Genomic DNA, 19541 nt, shown 5'->3' with positions numbered 1-19541 from the left:
TAGTACTAAGGCAAAGGCTATCATTGTATTTAGACTCAGATCCTATCAACGTTCATCAAAGCCAACTCAGAAATTGATATCCGGACCTTGGTAATTGGGACTCTGTGATTGGGACACAATATCTGGACCTCGGTAGTTGGATTTCGGGAGTTGGGAGTTGGTAATGGAGATCTGGAACTTGGAATTCAATATTCGGAATATGAATGTTGGTACTCGATGCTCAGACCTCAGAGCTCGATATTCGGAGCTCGGTAATCGGGTCTCGGCACTCAGGTCTTGATATTTGGACCTCAGTAGTTAACTTTCGGGAGTTGGGAATTGGTAATTGAGATCTGGAACTTGGAGTTCGATATTTGGCAGTTGGCATTCGGTACTCGACACTCAGTACTCAACGCTTGGAGCTTGAAGCTCAATATTCAGAGCTCGGCCATCGGGTCTCGGTAATCGGGACTCAATATCCAAAACTCGGAATTCAATATTCAGCACTTGAATGTCGGTACTCGACGCTCGGACCTCAGAACTCAATATTCAGAGCTCAGTATTTGGGTCTCGGCACTCAGGTCTTGATATTTGGACCTCGGTAGTTGGATTTCAGGAGTCAGGAATCGGTAATGGAGATCCGGAACTCGGAGTTCAATATTCAGCATTCAACATTTGGTACTCAACACTCGGTACTTGATGCTCGGAACTCAAAGCGCAATATTCAGAGCTCAGTAATCGGGTCTCGGTAATTGGGTCCTGATATTCAAAACTTGGTAGATGGATCTCAGGAGTTGGGAGTAGGTAATTAAGATCCAGAACTCGTAATGCGATATTTGGCATTCAACATTCGGTACTCAATGCTGGGAACGCAATGCTCGGAACTCAAAACTTGATATTTAGAGTTTGGTAATCGGGTCTTGGTAATTGGGACTCAAAATACGGAGCTCAGAATACGATATTTGGTATTCAATACTTGGTACTTGACACTCAGAACTTGGCATTCAATATTCAGAGCTCGATAATCAGATCTCTGTAATTGGCACTCGATATCCAGACCTAGGTGGTAGGGACATGGTGATCAACATCTGCACTGTTTATTTTGGGACTCGCCATATAACATCATGTTAGATATTTCAATGTCTACATGTGGTTTTCAGTACTCATAAAATCACATATGGAACCTGCACTTCAACATTTTCAACTAAGTGACTAGAGCTACTCTCCTCTGCCTCTCTTCAATCTGTCTAGAATGGCAGTGTAGATTTGTATCTCTGCCATCTTGTCATGGATGCCCTCATGTTGCTCCTCAAGTAATGTCAGGAGGCGTTCTCTAATCCACCTCAGTCCTATCAGTGATGGAACTGAGGTATGATCCACCTGCTCTGGAAGTGTCAGACTATCATTCTCAATGCCATCCTAGAACAGATTAGTCATGTATTAAGGAAATGGAATAAGAATTTTACTAGCCAATGTTGGTAGTGAAAGATACAGCAAGTCATCACCCGATCCCATTGCCATGATTTGTTGGGGATTGCAGTTTCTCCCATCCACCATGGGGTATCATAGCCGGATACAATCCATGATGTCATGAAACAAACAGATGTGATATGAAAAGATGTGATCCAGAACCATGTTCCAGGTGTGACCGGCAATCAAATGAAGAATATGAGCAATAGGGCTGGGAATGACTGAAATGATCTTCCTGGCAGCTGAGTACTGGAGGATGGGTGTGACAAAAGTCTGTGTAAGATGTCAGCATTAACTGACAGTGTTGTCAGGGTCTTACAGTGATATCCCATTGCAGCCCAGCTTTGAAGTGCCTGATCCAAGCCAAAGGGGGAAGATTGTTGTTTGCAGCCTGGGCCTGATATTGGAAGATGCATGCTCGAATGCGTGATGCAGACATTGACATTGTGACACTGGCAATCACAATGACAGTTGGTTCAGATGTGAAGATATCAACCACTGATGGATGGATAAAATTTTCAAACTCCGACATGGGCTGACCCAGCCAATTCCTGAGACTAAAGTTGTATATTGAAATGGTTGTTATATCTCATCGGCAATAAAACATTCATTCATCTTGGGAATCTATCAACACGGTCTGCAGGTGTTGAAATGCTGCCTGGGCATCCTGCGTCAGCAATGAATACATTCAGGATTGCCTTCTGGAGTAGCATGCATGACCCGGAAGTCGTTTCATGAATGATTCCTGCATCTGGTCGCCCCATTGGGTTGCTTTCCACAAGAAAAAGTTACATGTCCAATCCATCTCAAATTGGATCAACATCAGCTCTTTCTTCCATTGATCCTGTAGTGCCTTTGCCTGGAGCCAGTGAACTTGGTAAACTTCATATTCATCCGGTCAGCTCAATGTCGGACGTGTCAAGCATTAGGGAACTCACATTCCTCATTCCATGATTGATCAGGACCCCGCATGTCAACCTCGACGGACCAGAGCCACACAAGGGATTCATTTCATTGACCACGGGCATTTGGATCACCCACGGCAGTGCTGACTTTGAGCTGCTTGCAAAGCAGGGGTTTGTATTTCTGAAGTTGGCCATGCCCTGTGTCAAGTTTCATCATTTGCTTCCTGGTCTTGGTATATATACTTGCATGCAGGGAGACAGCCTGCTGTACTGATGTCACCTGCAACCAAGCTCGAGTTTTCAGGGCTTGAGATTTGGCTTGCCTGACTGTTGTTCAGAATAGGATCGCCTTGTTGCACAAGTGAATGCGGTGTCTTAATAACCGAGGGTCTTATATAAAGTTGTGTAAATGTAATGACACCACAATTACACTTTGGATAAGACTGCTTGCCAGTCCTCGATTAACACGGTCTACGACTTTTCCTATTTCGTGGTAGATAACGTGTGAGTTCTTGGGAGGCTCGCTAAACTAATCTTTTATTAAGATCAACCTAGCTGGAGCTTTACTTTTCTTTATTGAAACTCAAATCTCTTGTCTAGGAATAAGCTTCTAGACATGTAATTTGGTTTCTGGAATGTATTTGCCTAGGAAATCTCCTTCTAGGCTCTGGACTTGGATACTGGAACTAGTGAGACGTGGTCTCAAATATACAAAATATGACCAAGATCGCTTGGTCTATGGACACTTGACTGTGAGACAATGGTCTCAAATATATGATATATGTTCAAGATCGCTTGAACAAAGGGGACTATAACTTAACCAAGATCGCTTGGTCTATGGGACAACTAGTGAGACGTGGTCTCAACAATATGATAGATGACTAAGATCGCTTAGTCAAAGGGCACAGAGCAATGAGACAAAGGGGTCTCAAAGACAATATATGTGACCAAGAACGCTTGGTCTATAGCACTAATAAGTTTCTAAGGTAAGAAACTTATAATCTCAAGGGAATTCTTTTCCCTGCACTTGTCTCACTTCAAAGGAACTAACTTTGTAAGTGAAATATCTGATAGGCAGATTGCTACAAATGGGAGATCATATATATATATTTTGGGGGGAGAATGGGCTCTCCTTATATACATTTTGTGTGGGAAAGTAACCTAGGTTCACAAACAATAAAAAATAAGGAGGACCAATCAAAATATTGGGTCAAACCCAGTAAAAGAATAAAATACAAGTGAAAGATGGAGCTATGACATCATTGTGGAGCAGAACATTCTGGAATGTGGAGTAATGACATCATAATGACATCATTGTGGAGCAAAAGATTCCAGAACCTTCCATGAGTGAGTCAGAGTGAGTCATTGTGGAGCAGAATATTCTAGAAGGAAATGACATCATGAATGATGTCATTGTAGAGTAGAATAATCTAGAGCTTGATGACATAATATCTTTCAACAGAATACCTGCAGGAGTATCTGTGGAGTCTTATGACATCATACCCTATGGGTACAATTTTATGAAGTGTCAGGTGAGTCAAAGCATCCTAATGAAAAAGTAAAGTAAAGAAACACTAGAGAAAAGTAGGTAGCAAAAATAAGACAGTTGGCAGGAATTGAAACACAGTCAAAAAAATAATGCAGTTGGCAGGAATTGAAACACGGTCTTTTTTGGATAGGTTTTTTATTGGCTTTGTACTTTTCGCTATGGTTTTCTCTAGCCAAAGTGAATAAGCCAAAGGCAAGGCTAGAGAAAACCATAGCGAAAAGTACAAAGCCAATAAAAAACCTATCCAAAAAAGACCGTGTTTCAATTCCTGCCAACTGCATTATTTTTTTGACTGTGTTTCAATTCCTGCCAACTGTCTTATTTTTGCTACCTACTTTTCTCTAGTGTTTCTTTACTTTACTTTTTCATTAGGATGCTTTGACTCACCTGACACTTCATAAAATTGTACCCATAGGGTATGATGTCATAAGACTCCACAGATACTCCTGCAGGTATTCTGTTGAAAGATATTATGTCATCAAGCTCTAGATTATTCTACTCTACAATGACATCATTCATGATGTCATTTCCTTCTAGAATATTCTGCTCCACAATGACTCACTCTGACTCACTCATGGAAGGTTCTGGAATCTTTTGCTCCACAATGATGTCATTATGATGTCATTACTCCACATTCCAGAATGTTCTGCTCCACAATGATGTCATAGCTCCATCTTTCACTTGTATTTTATTCTTTTACTGGGTTTGACCCAATATTTTGATTGGTCCTCCTTATTTTTTATTGTTTGTGAACCTAGGTTACTTTCCCACACAAAATGTATATAAGGAGAGCCCATTCTCCCCCCAAAATATATATATATGATCTCCCATTTGTAGCAATCTGCCTATCAGATATTTCACTTACAAAGTTAGTTCCTTTGAAGTGAGACAAGTGCAGGGAAAAGAATTCCCTTGAGATTATAAGTTTCTTACCTTAGAAACTTATTAGTGCTATAGACCAAGCGTTCTTGGTCACATATATTGTCTTTGAGACCCCTTTGTCTCATTGCTCTGTGCCCTTTGACTAAGCGATCTTAGTCATCTATCATATTGTTGAGACCACGTCTCACTAGTTGTCCCATAGACCAAGCGATCTTGGTTAAGTTATAGTCCCCTTTGTTCAAGCGATCTTGAACATATATCATATATTTGAGACCATTGTCTCACAGTCAAGTGTCCATAGACCAAGCGATCTTGGTCATATTTTGTATATTTGAGACCACGTCTCACTAGTTCCAGTATCCAAGTCCAGAGCCTAGAAGGAGATTTCCTAGGCAAATACATTCCAGAAACCAAATTACATGTCTAGAAGCTTATTCCTAGACAAGAGATTTGAGTTTCAATAAAGAAAAGTAAAGCTCCAGCTAGGTTGATCTTAATAAAAGATTAGTTTAGCGAGCCTCCCAAGAACTCACACGTTATCTACCACGAAATAGGAAAAGTCGTAGACCGTGTTAATCGAGGACTGGCAAGCAGTCTTATCCAAAGTGTAATTGTGGTGTCATTACATTTACACAACTTTATATAAGACCCTCGGTTATTAAGACACCGAACCCGAAAGTGCTTGTTGTATTGACAGTTGAAGTCATAAAAGGTGACAGCCCTGGCAATGCCTTCCATGTTGTGCTGGGCAGCCTTGCAAAGGGCGTAGTCCATGTTCATTTGTCTGCAAACCATGCATGATCAACTCGTGAATGTAGAACTTCATGTTCGGCTTGCCTTCCACCTTTCTGAAAATTGACCATTGCATGAGAGACAAAGCAACTGTGGCAGGCACAAGCAACTCCCCCAATACCCGTCGACTCCAGCTTGTGCTAAGCTGCATTTGCTTGATTCACTGCCCGGTGATTGTTGCAGCTAGATTTCTCCAAAGTATCAGCAGCCTCTGCAAGATGCGCTTTATACCTGTCCTTTCCCACTATGAACCCCAGCCCATCGGCAAGCCATACTTCATCAAATGGCTTGATGGGATGCAAGTGTTCGGCTTCGAAATTACTGTCTGTCACAAATGACCGGGTATATTTCCAGCTTGGAGTTCCTATCATCACTTAGGTTGCTTAAGTATGAAACAAGACTTACTCATCAAGTAATTCATTCCCTGACAATAATATGTTGATCCCAGGCTGAGGACATTGCAGACAACACATCTCCTATCTTCTGGAGGAGCTTCTCGATCCAGGAGGTGATGCAGATATGATTCCTGCCTTGGGACCCATTGCCTCAGGTAGTCATTCTGGCTCTGCATTTGTTATACTTAGCAAGGTTTGAACGACACTCCAATGGTTTACATTAACTTGTCATTGTTTTTGGAAGCTTCAAAGGCTCAAATGAGCCTTGGTCTTGCTCATAAGTATTATCAGGACAGTCTTCCCAAGCAGGTGGTGCCAGAACAGGCTGAAGTATTGGTGATTCTAGGGGAGAGTTGGGCATGGACCTGTAGGCATGTCATCTTGCCCTTGCAAGAGGGACCTTGACCCAAGTTTTCCTACCTTTGCTGCCCCTTGCTTCTACCATGTGGGACTTTTGCAGTGGGGTGCATAGACCTATCTTCATCTTATTTTTAAATGTTGCAAGAACAGCATTAGCTCAGGAAGGTTGCACGAATTATTATTCCAATGTGATGTTATGCAGTATTGGTTGTTTATTACAAATTTATTTCTATTAATGGCATCATGTCTGATATGGGTTGATTAACCAACTGTTAGGCTTTGGTCAAAGTTGAACTTTGAACCAATATTAATTCCACCTTTCTTACCCTCAGCACATTCTCCAATCAGAGTCACCATGATAAGATCAGGTCATTCCACTTGCTTGTCTCCTGGAAGGCATAGGGCATGTCAACCCCAGACACAGAAGCTCATGGAAACCAAAATTTCCAAGCTGAAGAACTACCTTCCTAAGTGGACTTCTGTGAAAAGGAGCAAATCAGCACACTCCTGCTTCACATCACAGTTGATCAGATCATCTTCATGCCCGAAGTACATATCCAGGTAAATGGGGAAATCTGGTTGATCAGGCTGGACCAGAAGAGATTCATCTGTAAGGGTTTAGTGAACAGGGATGGTGAGATGTTTTGATTAACAGACCAGGAAATTCTGGCATAAAATCTTCATCAGGCCCAAGGTACAGGTCTGGGTGGATGGGTACATCCGGTTGATAAGGTTGGGCCAGAGGTGATGGATCTGTCAGGTTTTAGTAACCAGGGATGGCCGGATTTTTCATTTGAATTGATTAACATACCAGGTATCTCAGGCATAAGATCCTCATCAGGCCTGAGGTCCAGATCCGGGTGGATGGGCAGACCCGGTGTAGAGATTTGCACTATTGTGGGTCTGCAACGCGTTATACTCCAGTGCATACCACCTGGGTTTGCAGCACCAACTTGCAGCATCATTCCCTAGCCTTTTCTCAGCAATTTCCATATTGGGCAACACTTTCCCATGTGCGATGTTCTCGCGCTCGCTTTCCCGCACTTTCATCGCCCTATCATCCAGGAGCATCCACCCACTGTCCAGCAAGTCTCCCTGGTATGTATTTTTGCTTTTATTCAATATGGCACCATATTAGAGCATGGACCCTGACTTACATACCTTATTACATACATTATCTCGCACTCGGCTCACTTAGCGAGACACATATATAGGTTCGCATTTTTCACCCCTTACCACATTAGACCACTCCTTACCTTAGTGGAGTTACCTCATGTCCATAGCCAGATTCAGAATTTATTAGCAGTCTTTTGTTTTCATTGAGCCCTCGTTTATTTCTCATTGCATTTCACATGTTTGCTATTTCGCATTTCGCATTCCCATGCCTCGCAGGCACATCGCTCGCTTTGCACAGCTGCTGCGCGACTGTGAATTTGTCTTCTTTGCTTCCCCTTGGATTGAACATGCTTGTCTCTGCAAGCATAGCAGACTAGGCATTGCACTGATCACTATATCAGCTTCTTGTGTCCCTCCCCTTGCATTTACCATTTGACCTAGAGCTGAGTTGATTCACCTTCACCGGCATATCAGATTATCCTCAGGCCCAAGGTATAGGTCCAGGTGAAGAGGGAGGCCTGGTTGATCACATTGAACTGGAGGTGAATGATCTGTGAGATTTGAGTGAACATGGATGATTAGATTTTCATCATATCAATTGATAAACCTACCGGAAATTAAAGAAAAGACATCCGGACCATTGGATGACACAGAACATGATTCTGGGTCATCAGCCAGCCCAACATATAATTGATCTAAGGATGTCCAGTAAATTGATAAGGTATGATGGATGTTGAACATACCTGTTGAAATCCAGGACACGGTTGATTCATCCACATCCATTGAGTTATATTCAGTGACCGGAGGGTCATTGAATCTATCTGTAGCAGGGAAGTTCATGTTCTGTGATGACTGATCAACTGATTCACTGATTATTGATAACTTCGAAGTTGAACACAAGGCACCAGCAATTGCCAAAAGTTGAACCACAACCAAACAAAGACAAACAATCAATGAAATTTTACATTGTTAAGCACTGATCTTGTTTTTACTGAAACATCATCCTTATGATAACTGATTTCAACCTGAATACAACTTGATTTCTACCTGATCTCAACACATTCAACACTTTCAATTTAGATACCATGTCTACTCCGGTTGACACCTCTTTGACCGGCCTCAAGGAAATCACTGCCAAGATCATGGCCATCATCACTGGTGCTCAGCAGCTTCCTCCGTGCCACAGCCACTTTTCTCTGACAATCCAGGTCAGTACACTTGTGGTATGTAGCATTGTCATATTTTCTCCCCTTCATTTTTTCATCATCCAGGTAGGCTGATGCGGTCTGGCACTATGGGAGTGGTCCCTACCTTCCGGGTCTTGTGTGTTCGTGCTCCAAGGAGTTAATTCGAGTTCAGGGCATGACTCCTCAGGTCTGGCCCAACTGGCACAGCATTGGGTATGACAATGCCCATTTGTTGACGCACCCCTGGTGCAGCAAGTTGGTGAATCAATAAGTCAATAATGAATTCCAGGGTTTTAGGATCGGCACGCGGTAAATTTTGTAAGAAATTCCATATTGTGTATCGCTTCCAGTCTCGGGTTTTGTGGCTTGGGTTTCAGGCTTCGGCACTTGGCACTAGGTGATTCAATCAGTCAGTGGTAACACTTTCAGTTTTGTGGTTCGGCTCTTGGCACTCAGTGATATGTCTCAGGAAATTGATATTTCACACATTCCTGCAAGTATCCAGTTTCCAGTCTGGAGCTTCCGGTCATCAGGTGTCTGGAATTTGAGACAGTGATTTCTTGTGGAAAAATGGATGTTGTACCATGGGATTCAATTTTCAGGTGTTGGGACTCGGCAATCCATGCATGTCAGACAATTACTTTATATATCTATATTGTAAACCAATACCTTAACCTATACGTCTACACAATATCTCACTACCTTGGCCCACCCATCTATGTAATATATTACCTTGTCGGCCCACCAGTCTATATCATAAATAATTTCCTGCACTCTCGGCCCACCCATTGATATAATAAATATTTTACTGCTCGCTCGGCCCACCCGTCTGTACAATTCACAATGACCTCGGCCCACCCATCTATATAATAAATATTCCACTGCTTTCTCGGCCCACCCGTCTACAAAATTATTCCTGTATGTCAGCCCACCCATCTATACAATGTACCTTTACATTGGCCCATTCGTCTACAGAATGATTCCTATACGTCGGCCCACCCATCTATATAATAATGATTGCCTCTCATCTCCCTTCAGCCTAGCTGTCTATAATATACATGTCCATCCTACTGTACATATTCCCCAGATGGCCCACCCATCTCCCTCGGTAAAAATATTTAGCCTGGCCCATCCGACATCATCAAGCATATATATAACATTGGCATAGATGGGCCCACCCGTCTCCATTGGAAATAATATTCCCCCCAGCCCATCTGTCTCCATCGGGGATATACATCGCATCGGCCCATAGTCCGCTGGCCTGTCTTATATGGGATATTATGTAGGTCGGGTGACCCATATAATATGGAATTTGTCACTGAAGGGGCTCATCAGCCTTGCTGCCAATGTTAGTCCTACTTCCTCCGCTTTGAATACTGTATGCTCATCCTTGGTCCCTAGAAAGTAGCATAGTACATGTGGAGTTGCACCAGCTCGAAACAAGATTGCCGATGCGCCAATCTTGTCATGATGGCCCGAGCTGTCACAATAAACCTGTATCATTTCAGTTAGTTGTTCATGTATTATGGTGGCCCCTTCTCTCGAGGGTGATATTAGTTTTGAATGGATTTGAGGTAGTGGAGGGGAGTCTCGCAGGAATTAATGATTCAATGTTGTCTGGTATAACAGAGAAGAGGTGAGTGAGTTTATGCAAGGAAGAGTAGTGAGTTGCTGGGTGGGCGGAGAGGTGTACTATGGCTCTGTAACATATATTATGCAGGGCGAGAGATATGGGGAGAATGTTAGTGTGTACTTTGAGGACGTCCCCTGCGACGGTCCTCATAGCTCCAGTCATGGCTATGGTTACGAGTCTTTGGATGGACACCAGCTGTTTGGCTACTCCCAGAGATCCCCATTGCAGGATGTCTGAGTTCTCCTTGAAGGATGGAGAGAACCAGAGGTTGGTGGCATATGTCATCTTTGGTATTGCAACTGCTTGGTATAGTTGACACATAAGGGGTAGAGGGATACCTTTGGCCATGGTTGAGAGACAACAAATCTGACAAACATATGCTGTTCCCTTGCCTACAGCATTGTCGACTTGAGTGGACCAGCAAAGCTCTTGATCTAGAATGACCCCTAGGAAGTGGTGAGTTGTTGAGGGATGGATGATCGAGCCTTGAATGTTCATGTCGGGACGACTTCTGCCTCTGTTCATAGAGAAGTCCATCAGTGCAAATTTGTTAGTCTCAAATCATGAGTTATGGTCATGTGACTATTCAAATCCTCCGCCAGGGTGTTCTAGCATGTCTGTTAGCATATTGTGCGTTGTTTTGAAGTCGTGCGCTTTTGCGACAAATGCTGCATCGTCCACAAACACTAGGGTTAGCTCCTTGAGGGTCTCTCGACCTTGCTGTGGCCGTGCGACTTCCACCAGATCAGAGTTGTAAATAATATCTAAAATCATGGACAGGGGGTCACCCTGTCCTATACCGTTAGTGATCGGGATCCAGTCTCATCAAAGCGAAGCTGCGTGAAGTGGTCCGTCAGTACACGTTTAGTAAAGTCAACCAGTTCTCGGGGGATGCAATGCATCCGCATGTTATGGAGGAGGTGGTGAGTGACTGCATTGGGGAAGGCCCCTTCAATGTCCAGGAAAAGGTCCAGATGCCACCCGGTGGGAGTGGGTTTGTGAATGTTGGGGTGCAGGGTAGGAGATTGGAAGAGAGCGTGGGGGTTGGTTAACGTGTGTCCAGGGGAGTTCTGTTGGAAAGTAATGCATGGTGTTCTCTGGGAATTTCTCAGTCATCAGTTTGCAACACCTAATGAATTATGGGCAGCAGCAATTCCAGCTTGCATGATGATTGGCGGAGTGGGGGTCTGCTATATAGATGAGGGCAAAGGCCTTGCACTGTTCCAGAGATCTGCGCTGGGGAGGTTTGATCCAGCAAATGGATGTGATTGAGTTTGTCAGGAGGCTATTGTCCAGTTCTATTCTTCTGAGGAGAAGCTCATCATTGATCTGAAGCTGTATGGGAAGATATTCAGCGACTATAGGGAATGTGCGAATGCAGAACAATATATCATGATCAAATTGTCTTTTCATTGCTTCCTTGCTTGTGGGTTGACAAAGTCAGTCTGCCAGAGTTTCCGAGTCTAGTTCAATTATGAGTCCGCCATTGTGGAGTGCTAGTACAAACATGACATCTCCAGCTGGGGTGTCATGTGCCTGGATGTTGGTTAGTACCATTTTCACCTTATTGACAATTTCGATGTGTGGAGTTTCTGGGGGGAAGAGGTTATTTCCTGGCATGGGATCTAGGAGTATCTGGTGTGCACGTATGGCTGCTCATTCTATAGCCTTGTCTACTGATGGAGGCATGTTAGTTGCGACGATAGAACTATAAGATTGGCGGTGGTTGAATGCGGGTTCCACAGTGTTCATATCATCAGATGGGGGCATGGATTGGGAGAGTAGTTGGGTTGATAGGTTGTTGAGGCAGTCTTGAGTGGTGTCCAGGGATGGGGAGAGAAGTTCAATGGTGTTCTGGCATTCTGCTACTGATGTATGGAGCTCGTCGGCTGCTGTTTCAATTTGGTCGGCTGAAATTTGTAGGCTGTCGTCCATTTCGTCTCTGTCATTTACCAATGCTTTGCGTACTGCCTCAGCACACTCCAGGGTGTCAGAAAGTTGATCAGAAGTGGTTAGCAGCTTTGCCATTTGTGGTGCAATGGCCCTCACAACATGGTCAATGATATGGGGAGTAAGTGTGTCCGTCAATTGCCTTGCTATCTCATTGGCTGTCTTGCAGATGGAATGCTTTTTGAGGATGAAGGTGACTGCATGTATAACTGAGATGACTAGGAGAGGTGTGGTGTCTCACATCTGGGTGATCTGAAAAAGAACAGAGATCACATGAGCAATAGTGTAGGGTTCATCAAGAAGGCTAAGAAGGTTTTTTGCAAGGAACTTCTCTGCGGAGTTGTAGTCGTTCACTGCATTGGGCAACAATTTGATATTGTTTTGAGGTAGAGGCATTTTGACTGAGTTCCTTGTGGCTGTGCCTACAGTGGGAGGAGGGATGGTTGAGCTGGGTCTGCTTTGTGCTCCCTTTGGTGCAGGCATTGAGGGAGGATTATTAGTATCTATATCTATATCTATGTTTTTGTGAGTTTTAATAAAGGTTCAGAGGAATACTAGGATGCCTGTGGGCGTCTTTCACGCTGTTGAGTGTGATGTTTGGAAGTTTGATTTCCGGGGTCCTAGTTGGGGTGCCACTTGGTGTAGGTCCAAGAAGTGATACTGTGTTTGTTAATGATGGCACCGGCAGGTCACTTGGCATCAAAGGCGAGTACTCCTAATTGTGCTATTGGCTTGTACTCAGTGGATACTCAGGATATCAAATTTTGCAAGGCCATGTTCTATTCTTGATCCCTCCCAAAGCGATCACAAAACTTTTCCATCCACATTCCAACCTCCGAGACATCTTGCATACGTTGAATGGTTCTCTGCCTTTCATATACCTGACTGAAATCATGGCTTGCACAAGGTCTCACATGTCATCAAAAATGGAGAACAAATGGCCAGCATTATACCAATCAGCAACATTCATTGTAGTGCCTATTTGATTCACAATTCAGCCCTGTAGCTCCTCATGAATGGAGTTCTGCTAATGTTCTTGACAAGTGTTCATCATTTTATGTAAATACATACTTAGATCAATATAGTTTTGTGACACTGCACTAGTTGCCAATAATTATCATTAGCTTGTACTATGCTATCATTCTGAGAGCTAATTTTTCATAATTGTCGAAATTGCACTAAAATGATCTAATTTGCTCAAGTTTATGTCGGAGGATTTTCCTGATGCTCGTATTAATGTATTTTTTGTATAGTGCTAATATGTTTGTATGTTTCAGACCAGAAAGCTGTAGTGATAATCACCATATGCCTGCAAAGCATGAATGAAAGATGCAACTGCTTACAGGGCTGGATGGGCTTTTTTATGAAATCACCATGTGTTCCCAATAGTGGTACTCAAAATATGTTTTGAAAACATGCTTAACAGACTTTGAACTCTGGGCTAAAGTTGGTTTCAACTCACTCAAAACATGCTTGGCTCATGTGGGGATTTTTCAAAGCCTATGTTCATAGGGAAAATTTGTACATAGAGTAAAAAAAAGCAACCCATAGTAGATATACATCACATTTCAAATGTCAGCATTCATAAAAAGAGAGTCCACATGAGAATGAAATCAGCTGTAGGTAGTGAATGCTGGAGGGACTAAATAGGTGCTGAGGGGAGAAGGACACATGAAAAAGATCTGGGTGAATCTACAGAGATGTCAGGTAAAGTGCTCAGTAAGTTTCTTACACTCCAACTTCATGAAGCAGTACATAATGCCAGTATGGATAGAGCATGCTGTGACTTGATGAAACCAGCAATGACTTGAACCACCTTCTTTTTCATGGACGGTTTAGGCTGTACTGCATAGTACAGGTTGGGGCAGTTGAAAGACTGCATCATGCATAAGGGGTTACATAGACCTAAGTGTGCCTCAAGTCAGCCAGATTAGAATGAGTGCAGCCTATCAGTAAATCACAAATTTCTCCACAGACATCAACATTTTCAACAGTTCTCAAAGTAACCCACAGAGGCACAGTGTTCACAGCAAATTTCTCCCATGTATCAACACTTTTCTACACTTCCTCACACTTCCCCACAGAGGCACTACACTCACAGGACATACAGCCTCAGTGTCTATTAGTAAGATACTATTATACTAGTTACTAGTAGTCATGAGTGCTAATAGGCCCAAGTATTACTTCAACTCATAATCCTAAAAGTACTTGGAATTAAAATTTAAAGTCACAATTTGAAGCATCCACCAAGTCAACATCAGCAAAAACACAAACTGCTATATAGCACTATGGCACCTACATAGCACGTGTTGTCAGGTTGCAACCCCCCCTTCAATGTAGCACTATATTGCATGCTGTGGCTCATAGGAAAACACAATTGTAGTGCTATATATTGTCTTGTAGTTCATCATGTTTGAGGTCATAGACTCAAAAAATCATATTAACCAAAACACTACTAGTAATTATTCATTGTTGCACATTAGCTCCTCTCTATCCTGGACATCACTCTTATACTCATCCTCAGTCACATTCCCACCACCAGTACTACTACCCTCCTGAAAATCCCCCTCGCTGCAATATTCAGTCCTGTTGTAAAGCATGAAGGCCTCAAATCGCATTGATGGTGGATTTAGGCTGAAAGATATTTTGGGGTCCGGTTCATATGGTATGTTCATATGATATTGATTCATATTCAGGTTTTTATTGAACATACATTAATGTTACTAGCTGTTGTGTACTGTGCACAGAACTTCCTCAATGATGACATTGTTGCTATCAAACTCGAGCCAGTCACTAATAATACATCTTCTGTGGAGTGTGAGCACAATATTCTAAAGCAACTTGAAGGTGGAGTTGGGATCCCCTGTGCCCTTTGGTTTGGCTGGGAGTCAACACACTATGCCTTGGCTCTCGACCTCCTTGGGACGTCACTACATGATCTCTTCCTCGCATCCAACCACAAATTTAGCCTCCACACTGTTGTTAATTTAGGAGACCAGCTGATACCGTGGTCAAATTTGTTGTGGGCTACTGCAGATACTAACCTATTTTCCAGCTGTCGCATCTCAAGTACATTCACTCACACGACTTCATTCATAGGGATATCAAACCGCATAACATTTTGGTGGACAATTCAAGGCAAACTGTCTACATCATTGACTTCGGTACTGCCAAGAAGTACTGGAGTAATGCAATGAAATCCCACATCCCATTTCACCAAGGTCGACATCTTACAGGCACACCCACCTTCACTTCAATCAACAATCACTTGGGATTGGAGCCAGGTCGCAGTGACGATCTCGAATCACTTGCTTACATGTTGATATATTTCTTGCATGGCTCCCTTCCATGGCTGAATAGTGACCATGAGAGGCCACCCAGCTCTGTGATACTCGAGTGCAAAGTGGATACCACCATTGCTGATCTATGTGGTGGAATTCCTGCTGCATTTGCAAATATCCTTGTCTACTCATGCTCTCTTTCATTCTCAGAGGATCCTGATTATGACCATCTTCGTTCTTTACTTCACAATCTTCATACTGCAGGGCCCACACCAGCTACACACTCCCTGAATTTCAATTGTCACATTGCTCCTTCCCCTCAATGTCCTCAAGTCTCTGAATCAGTGCCCCTATGTCTGCTGAAGGTGCCTCCTCATAGATCAACCCGTGTGTAAGTAGTTTGATTTATCCTTACACATCACACTCATGATTTATGAACTCATTGTTTGCAAGGTTACGCCCACACGATGGTACCCTAATGCCTTGCGAAGTGGTTGTTCCAACTGATTGTCCCTTGGTTGAAGCCACTTACCTTCCACATCATCCTTCTGGTCTGTATTGACCAATGCACCGCTTATAGGACATTGACAAGTATAAGCATCAAATGGCATGCCTGGGACTGCTTGTCCATCAAGGAGCCTGTTGATGCACATATTTCTCGGTGTAGAAAGCTGATTTCCGCTGGGCTCAGCAGAAATCGTACTACCTAGACAACAAATATTTAGGTAGATCTTAGCACGACCTAGTCTGCTATACTGATCATCTTATCAGCAATTGGAATTTCTGGGTGATGGTGAGCAAACTCGATACCTCACTTCTGAGCCAGTAACTGATGATCTGCTAAGCTGTCATTGACCTTGTCGTCATGAAGTATTTGTTCAACAAGTTCCCTGAAGCCACCTCAGGTCAACTATCAGCTGCTTGCTCGTGAGCTGTATGCGGGCCAACCCTAGCCTCTGTTGCTGTGAGATGGCTCAGGCTTCACAAACATCTGCTTATCATATATACAAGTTTCATATTGAGCTTTATCTCGAGGAGTCTGAGAAGCAGAAATGGCCAATTGGCATACATCCTGTAGGAACCTGCCTTAGTGAAGGCTGGACCTTAACCAAGATTTTGGAACGACTCAAAAATCCCACTTGCACAATTGAGATGCTCGGCCCTCCCCCTAGTTGCAGCGATGGTAGTTTGAGGCCCGCTGTCAGGATGGCAGTTTCAGAGCGTGGCTTGCCAAACTTCTCCATCGAGGAGATGTATAGACACATGGTGAAGTTTATCATAGCTGATGACCAAGTGAGTACTGTCCACCATTTATGTACTCTTGTTAACGACCATCTCTAGCCAATCAGCATTGTTGAGTGTCCCGAGTTCTGCCAGCTGCTCCGCCTCTTGCAGCAAGACCTAAAGGAGTCTGATATTCCCCATCGTTCAAAGTTCTGGCAACTAATTATTGAAGCTTGGAATGAATACTTTACAGCCATCAAACTTGACCTTGCTGTAAGTGTACAACTACCAATTGCATATAGTTTTTCATATTTTGCAGACCGCCCAAGGTCGAATTTCATTCACATCTGATATCTGGTCTGATTCTAAGCTTCATCCCTTCCTTGCCTTGATTGCGCATTGGATTGCAAAAGATAGCAAGAATGCAACACTTGTTTTGAAATGTCGATTCCACAAGATATGACATGGATGAATGAAAATTGGTCAGCCCCGTAGATCACAGAGGCTAAAAAGTATATTCTCAAACTGGTATGTCTTCCCGATGGTAACAACAGCAAAATGCAGGCTGATATGTCCCACAGATGCAGAACAAGAGAGCGACAAATGTCTCTGCACCGTCCAGTCAGTTAATTCATCAGCCACATCCTGCAACATTAGGCTCAACAATCTATGGACTTCCTGAGATAAATATGCTGCCGCATTGCCAGGGTGGCCCCCAATCAGTCAAAGATGAGTTCAATGCTTATAGTATGGGTGTCCTTAGCCCCACAGGTACAGATATACTATCTTTTTGGATGGTAATATCCTTTGTCTCTTGTAACAGGTTTTATTGATGACGAGGCATTAATGGTGGGCTAGGTTTTGAAACCCATGTTTCCGATGCTCTACAAACTCACAATGGACTTTCTGCCAATTCAAGCCTCTGCCGTTCCATGTGAGCACATCTTCTTCTCCAGCAGTGACACATTTATTAAGAAGCGCAATCATCTCAGCTCATACTTGATGGAAGTCCTACAGATTGTCAAGTTCTCGCTGAAAAAAGACCAACTTCACTTTACCAAGAGTTGGGCAGCATCTCAGAATGACATGGAGTATCACTTGATGTATGTCACGGGCTCTTTGAGCCATGAAGATCTCTTGACATCTGGCTCTGATGATCTACTGATATCTGCCGTTAGTGGCAGTTATAATTTTGAGGCCCTTCTCAGAGTCATCACAGAGGATGAATGTGATGATGTTCTAGATGATATTCCACACTTGTGTCTTTTCATCTCTTAATTCTTGCCTGTTTACTGCTACTTTTACTATGCCTGTCATCCTATTCACACCACTGCTGCATTTGTCATTAAACTGACCTTTGACTAGTGATTTATTCATTCTCTCAGCTTTCTCACTCTGACTCACTGGATGCTGACCTGCTTGACTCTGCATTCGTCACTCCTTTGCAGCTTGACTGATGTATTTGTCATGAAGCTTGTGTCCTTTGCATGATCACTCCAAACAGCTGATGTTCCCATGATGATCATTGAATATGTATAGTTTACTGACTTTCATTCTGTTCATTAGAGGATACCATGTGCCTGGCACTCACAAACATGCCCTGGCAGATATTCAGATGAACATCCACGAGCAGCACCTCCATATTCACTGTTTGCAGGTTGTGAGTGTGTTTGATCATCCTTTAAGCTCAAGCATTGCTAATTGACATTGTTTCCCATCATTCACAGATTTGATTGTCCTTCAAGCGCAGGCATTGCTAATCAACATTGTTCCCATCATTTGCAGCTTGTAAGTGGAATGATCATATTTCAAGCTTGAACATAGCTGATTGATGTCGTTCCCCACCGTTCACAGTGTATCTCCTTCAATCCTCCATGCTCATTTTGCATTTACATTTTCTTCCTCTTCCACATCGCCAAAATTCATATGTACTATCCTTAGACACCTCACATCTTCTGTAGACTGATCCACTCACTCATTCTGTTGGATCCTAAATCACAGTACTTTTGCCAATGCAATCCATAACCTCAATGGCTACCTTGACACATGCACCAAGGTCACTTCCCACTCTCGTGTCTGTGAACCTCTCACCACCCTCTATGTCTCTGCAGTTGGCACCCTCGCCGCCACCTGCCTTGTTTTGTTTATGGTGATACGGTCCTAATTTATTTATGGACTTAACACATGTTCAAATGTCACAAAGGTACAATGTACCTTATTATATGTGAAGGATCTTGGGACTTCAAAAGGACACACTGGATGCATGGCAATGCACGTTATGTTGGACTTTGTTTACTATGCCCAGTTGCAGTCATACACAGAACATATGCTGAGCCACATGCAAGCTGCACTCGCATCATTCCATTCCAATAAGGAAGTGTTCGTCGAGCTGGGAGTGCATGAGCACTTTAACATTCCAAAGATCCATTCAATGATCCACTACACTGAGTCTATATGTTTGTTTGGGACTGCAGATAGATTCAATACTGAGCTACTATCTCTCCAAGACTTGCCACTTTCCAAACACACCAATTCAACACTTGATTGAACACCCACTGGGTGTGGGATCTATCTTTTCTGCCGGAAAAACTGTAAACTTTTTGAAGGAAAAGGTCAAAATTTATCTGGCATTTAATCTGCCTAAAAATGATGAAACAAGATCATAATGTTCTTGTAAATTTCCAATGGAGAAAACTGTAAACAAATAAAAATTTTGTGGTTTCAATTTCTTCATGATATTTCACCTTTGTGACACAACAAAATACTATACAAATTAGAAGCAACATGGGGTATGATTTGTTTTGAAAAAGTGTATCAG

At 43.0% G+C, this 19541-nt stretch overlaps 9 protein-coding genes across 9 annotated transcripts; 3 read left to right on the top strand and 6 right to left on the bottom strand.

The window, feature by feature from the left end:
* Window positions 1–1197: 1197 nt before the first annotated feature.
* EDB93DRAFT_1255311 (uncharacterized protein) lies at window positions 1198–1894 on the bottom strand (the record flags this gene model as incomplete). Its single annotated transcript, XM_041453757.1, has 3 exons — window positions 1198–1398; window positions 1612–1722; window positions 1769–1894. The coding sequence occupies 3 exons, from the start codon at window positions 1892–1894 to the stop codon at window positions 1198–1200; spliced, it is 438 nt and encodes a 145-aa protein (XP_041302641.1).
* Window positions 1895–2143: 249 nt separating this feature from the next.
* EDB93DRAFT_1059794 (uncharacterized protein) lies at window positions 2144–2460 on the bottom strand (the record flags this gene model as incomplete). Its single annotated transcript, XM_041444804.1, has 2 exons — window positions 2144–2331; window positions 2388–2460. Coding segments are annotated over 2 exons (261 nt in total), but the record flags the coding sequence as incomplete, so codon positions are not given.
* A 3257-nt stretch (window positions 2461–5717) lies between these two features.
* Window positions 5718–6148, bottom strand: EDB93DRAFT_1107960 (uncharacterized protein; the record flags this gene model as incomplete). The annotated part of the gene is made up of 2 exons (XM_041447783.1): window positions 5718–5941; window positions 5983–6148. 2 exons carry the CDS (start codon window positions 6146–6148, stop codon window positions 5718–5720), a joined length of 390 nt encoding a protein of 129 aa, XP_041302639.1.
* Window positions 6149–6791: 643 nt separating this feature from the next.
* EDB93DRAFT_1107959 (uncharacterized protein) lies at window positions 6792–7507 on the bottom strand (the record flags this gene model as incomplete). Its single annotated transcript, XM_041447782.1, has 5 exons — window positions 6792–6940; window positions 6990–7085; window positions 7144–7224; window positions 7286–7427; window positions 7490–7507. 5 exons carry the CDS (start codon window positions 7505–7507, stop codon window positions 6792–6794), a joined length of 486 nt encoding a protein of 161 aa, XP_041302638.1.
* Window positions 7508–11405: 3898 nt separating this feature from the next.
* Window positions 11406–11708, bottom strand: EDB93DRAFT_1094054 (uncharacterized protein; the record flags this gene model as incomplete). The annotated part of the gene is made up of 1 exon (XM_041446565.1): window positions 11406–11708. A coding segment is annotated over one exon (303 nt), but the record flags the coding sequence as incomplete, so codon positions are not given.
* Window positions 11709–11924: 216 nt separating this feature from the next.
* EDB93DRAFT_1107958 (uncharacterized protein) lies at window positions 11925–12701 on the bottom strand (the record flags this gene model as incomplete). The annotated part of the gene is made up of 2 exons (XM_041447781.1): window positions 11925–12395; window positions 12492–12701. The coding sequence occupies 2 exons, from the start codon at window positions 12699–12701 to the stop codon at window positions 11925–11927; spliced, it is 681 nt and encodes a 226-aa protein (XP_041302636.1).
* A 2115-nt stretch (window positions 12702–14816) lies between these two features.
* Window positions 14817–15894, top strand: EDB93DRAFT_1255306 (kinase-like domain-containing protein; the record flags this gene model as incomplete). Its single annotated transcript, XM_041453756.1, has 3 exons — window positions 14817–14883; window positions 14946–15240; window positions 15318–15894. The coding sequence occupies 3 exons, from the start codon at window positions 14817–14819 to the stop codon at window positions 15892–15894; spliced, it is 939 nt and encodes a 312-aa protein (XP_041302635.1).
* Window positions 15895–16468: 574 nt separating this feature from the next.
* EDB93DRAFT_1255305 (uncharacterized protein) lies at window positions 16469–18001 on the top strand (the record flags this gene model as incomplete). Its single annotated transcript, XM_041453755.1, has 6 exons — window positions 16469–16792; window positions 16841–16996; window positions 17043–17156; window positions 17219–17251; window positions 17305–17520; window positions 17582–18001. 6 exons carry the CDS (start codon window positions 16469–16471, stop codon window positions 17999–18001), a joined length of 1263 nt encoding a protein of 420 aa, XP_041302634.1.
* Window positions 18002–19001: 1000 nt separating this feature from the next.
* On the top strand, window positions 19002–19271 carry EDB93DRAFT_1094067 (uncharacterized protein; the record flags this gene model as incomplete). Its single annotated transcript, XM_041446567.1, has 1 exon — window positions 19002–19271. One exon carries the CDS (start codon window positions 19002–19004, stop codon window positions 19269–19271), a length of 270 nt encoding a protein of 89 aa, XP_041302633.1.
* Between the last annotated feature and the right edge of the window lie 270 nt (window positions 19272–19541).

Source organism: Suillus bovinus, assembly GCF_016758785.1.
Source record: "Suillus bovinus strain UH-Sbo-P2 chromosome Unknown EDB93scaffold_90, whole genome shotgun sequence".
NCBI classification, from domain to species: Eukaryota; Fungi; Basidiomycota; class Agaricomycetes; order Boletales; family Suillaceae; genus Suillus; species Suillus bovinus.
Note: the sequence above shows the minus strand (reverse complement) of the source record. Positions and strands in the feature narration are given on the sequence as shown.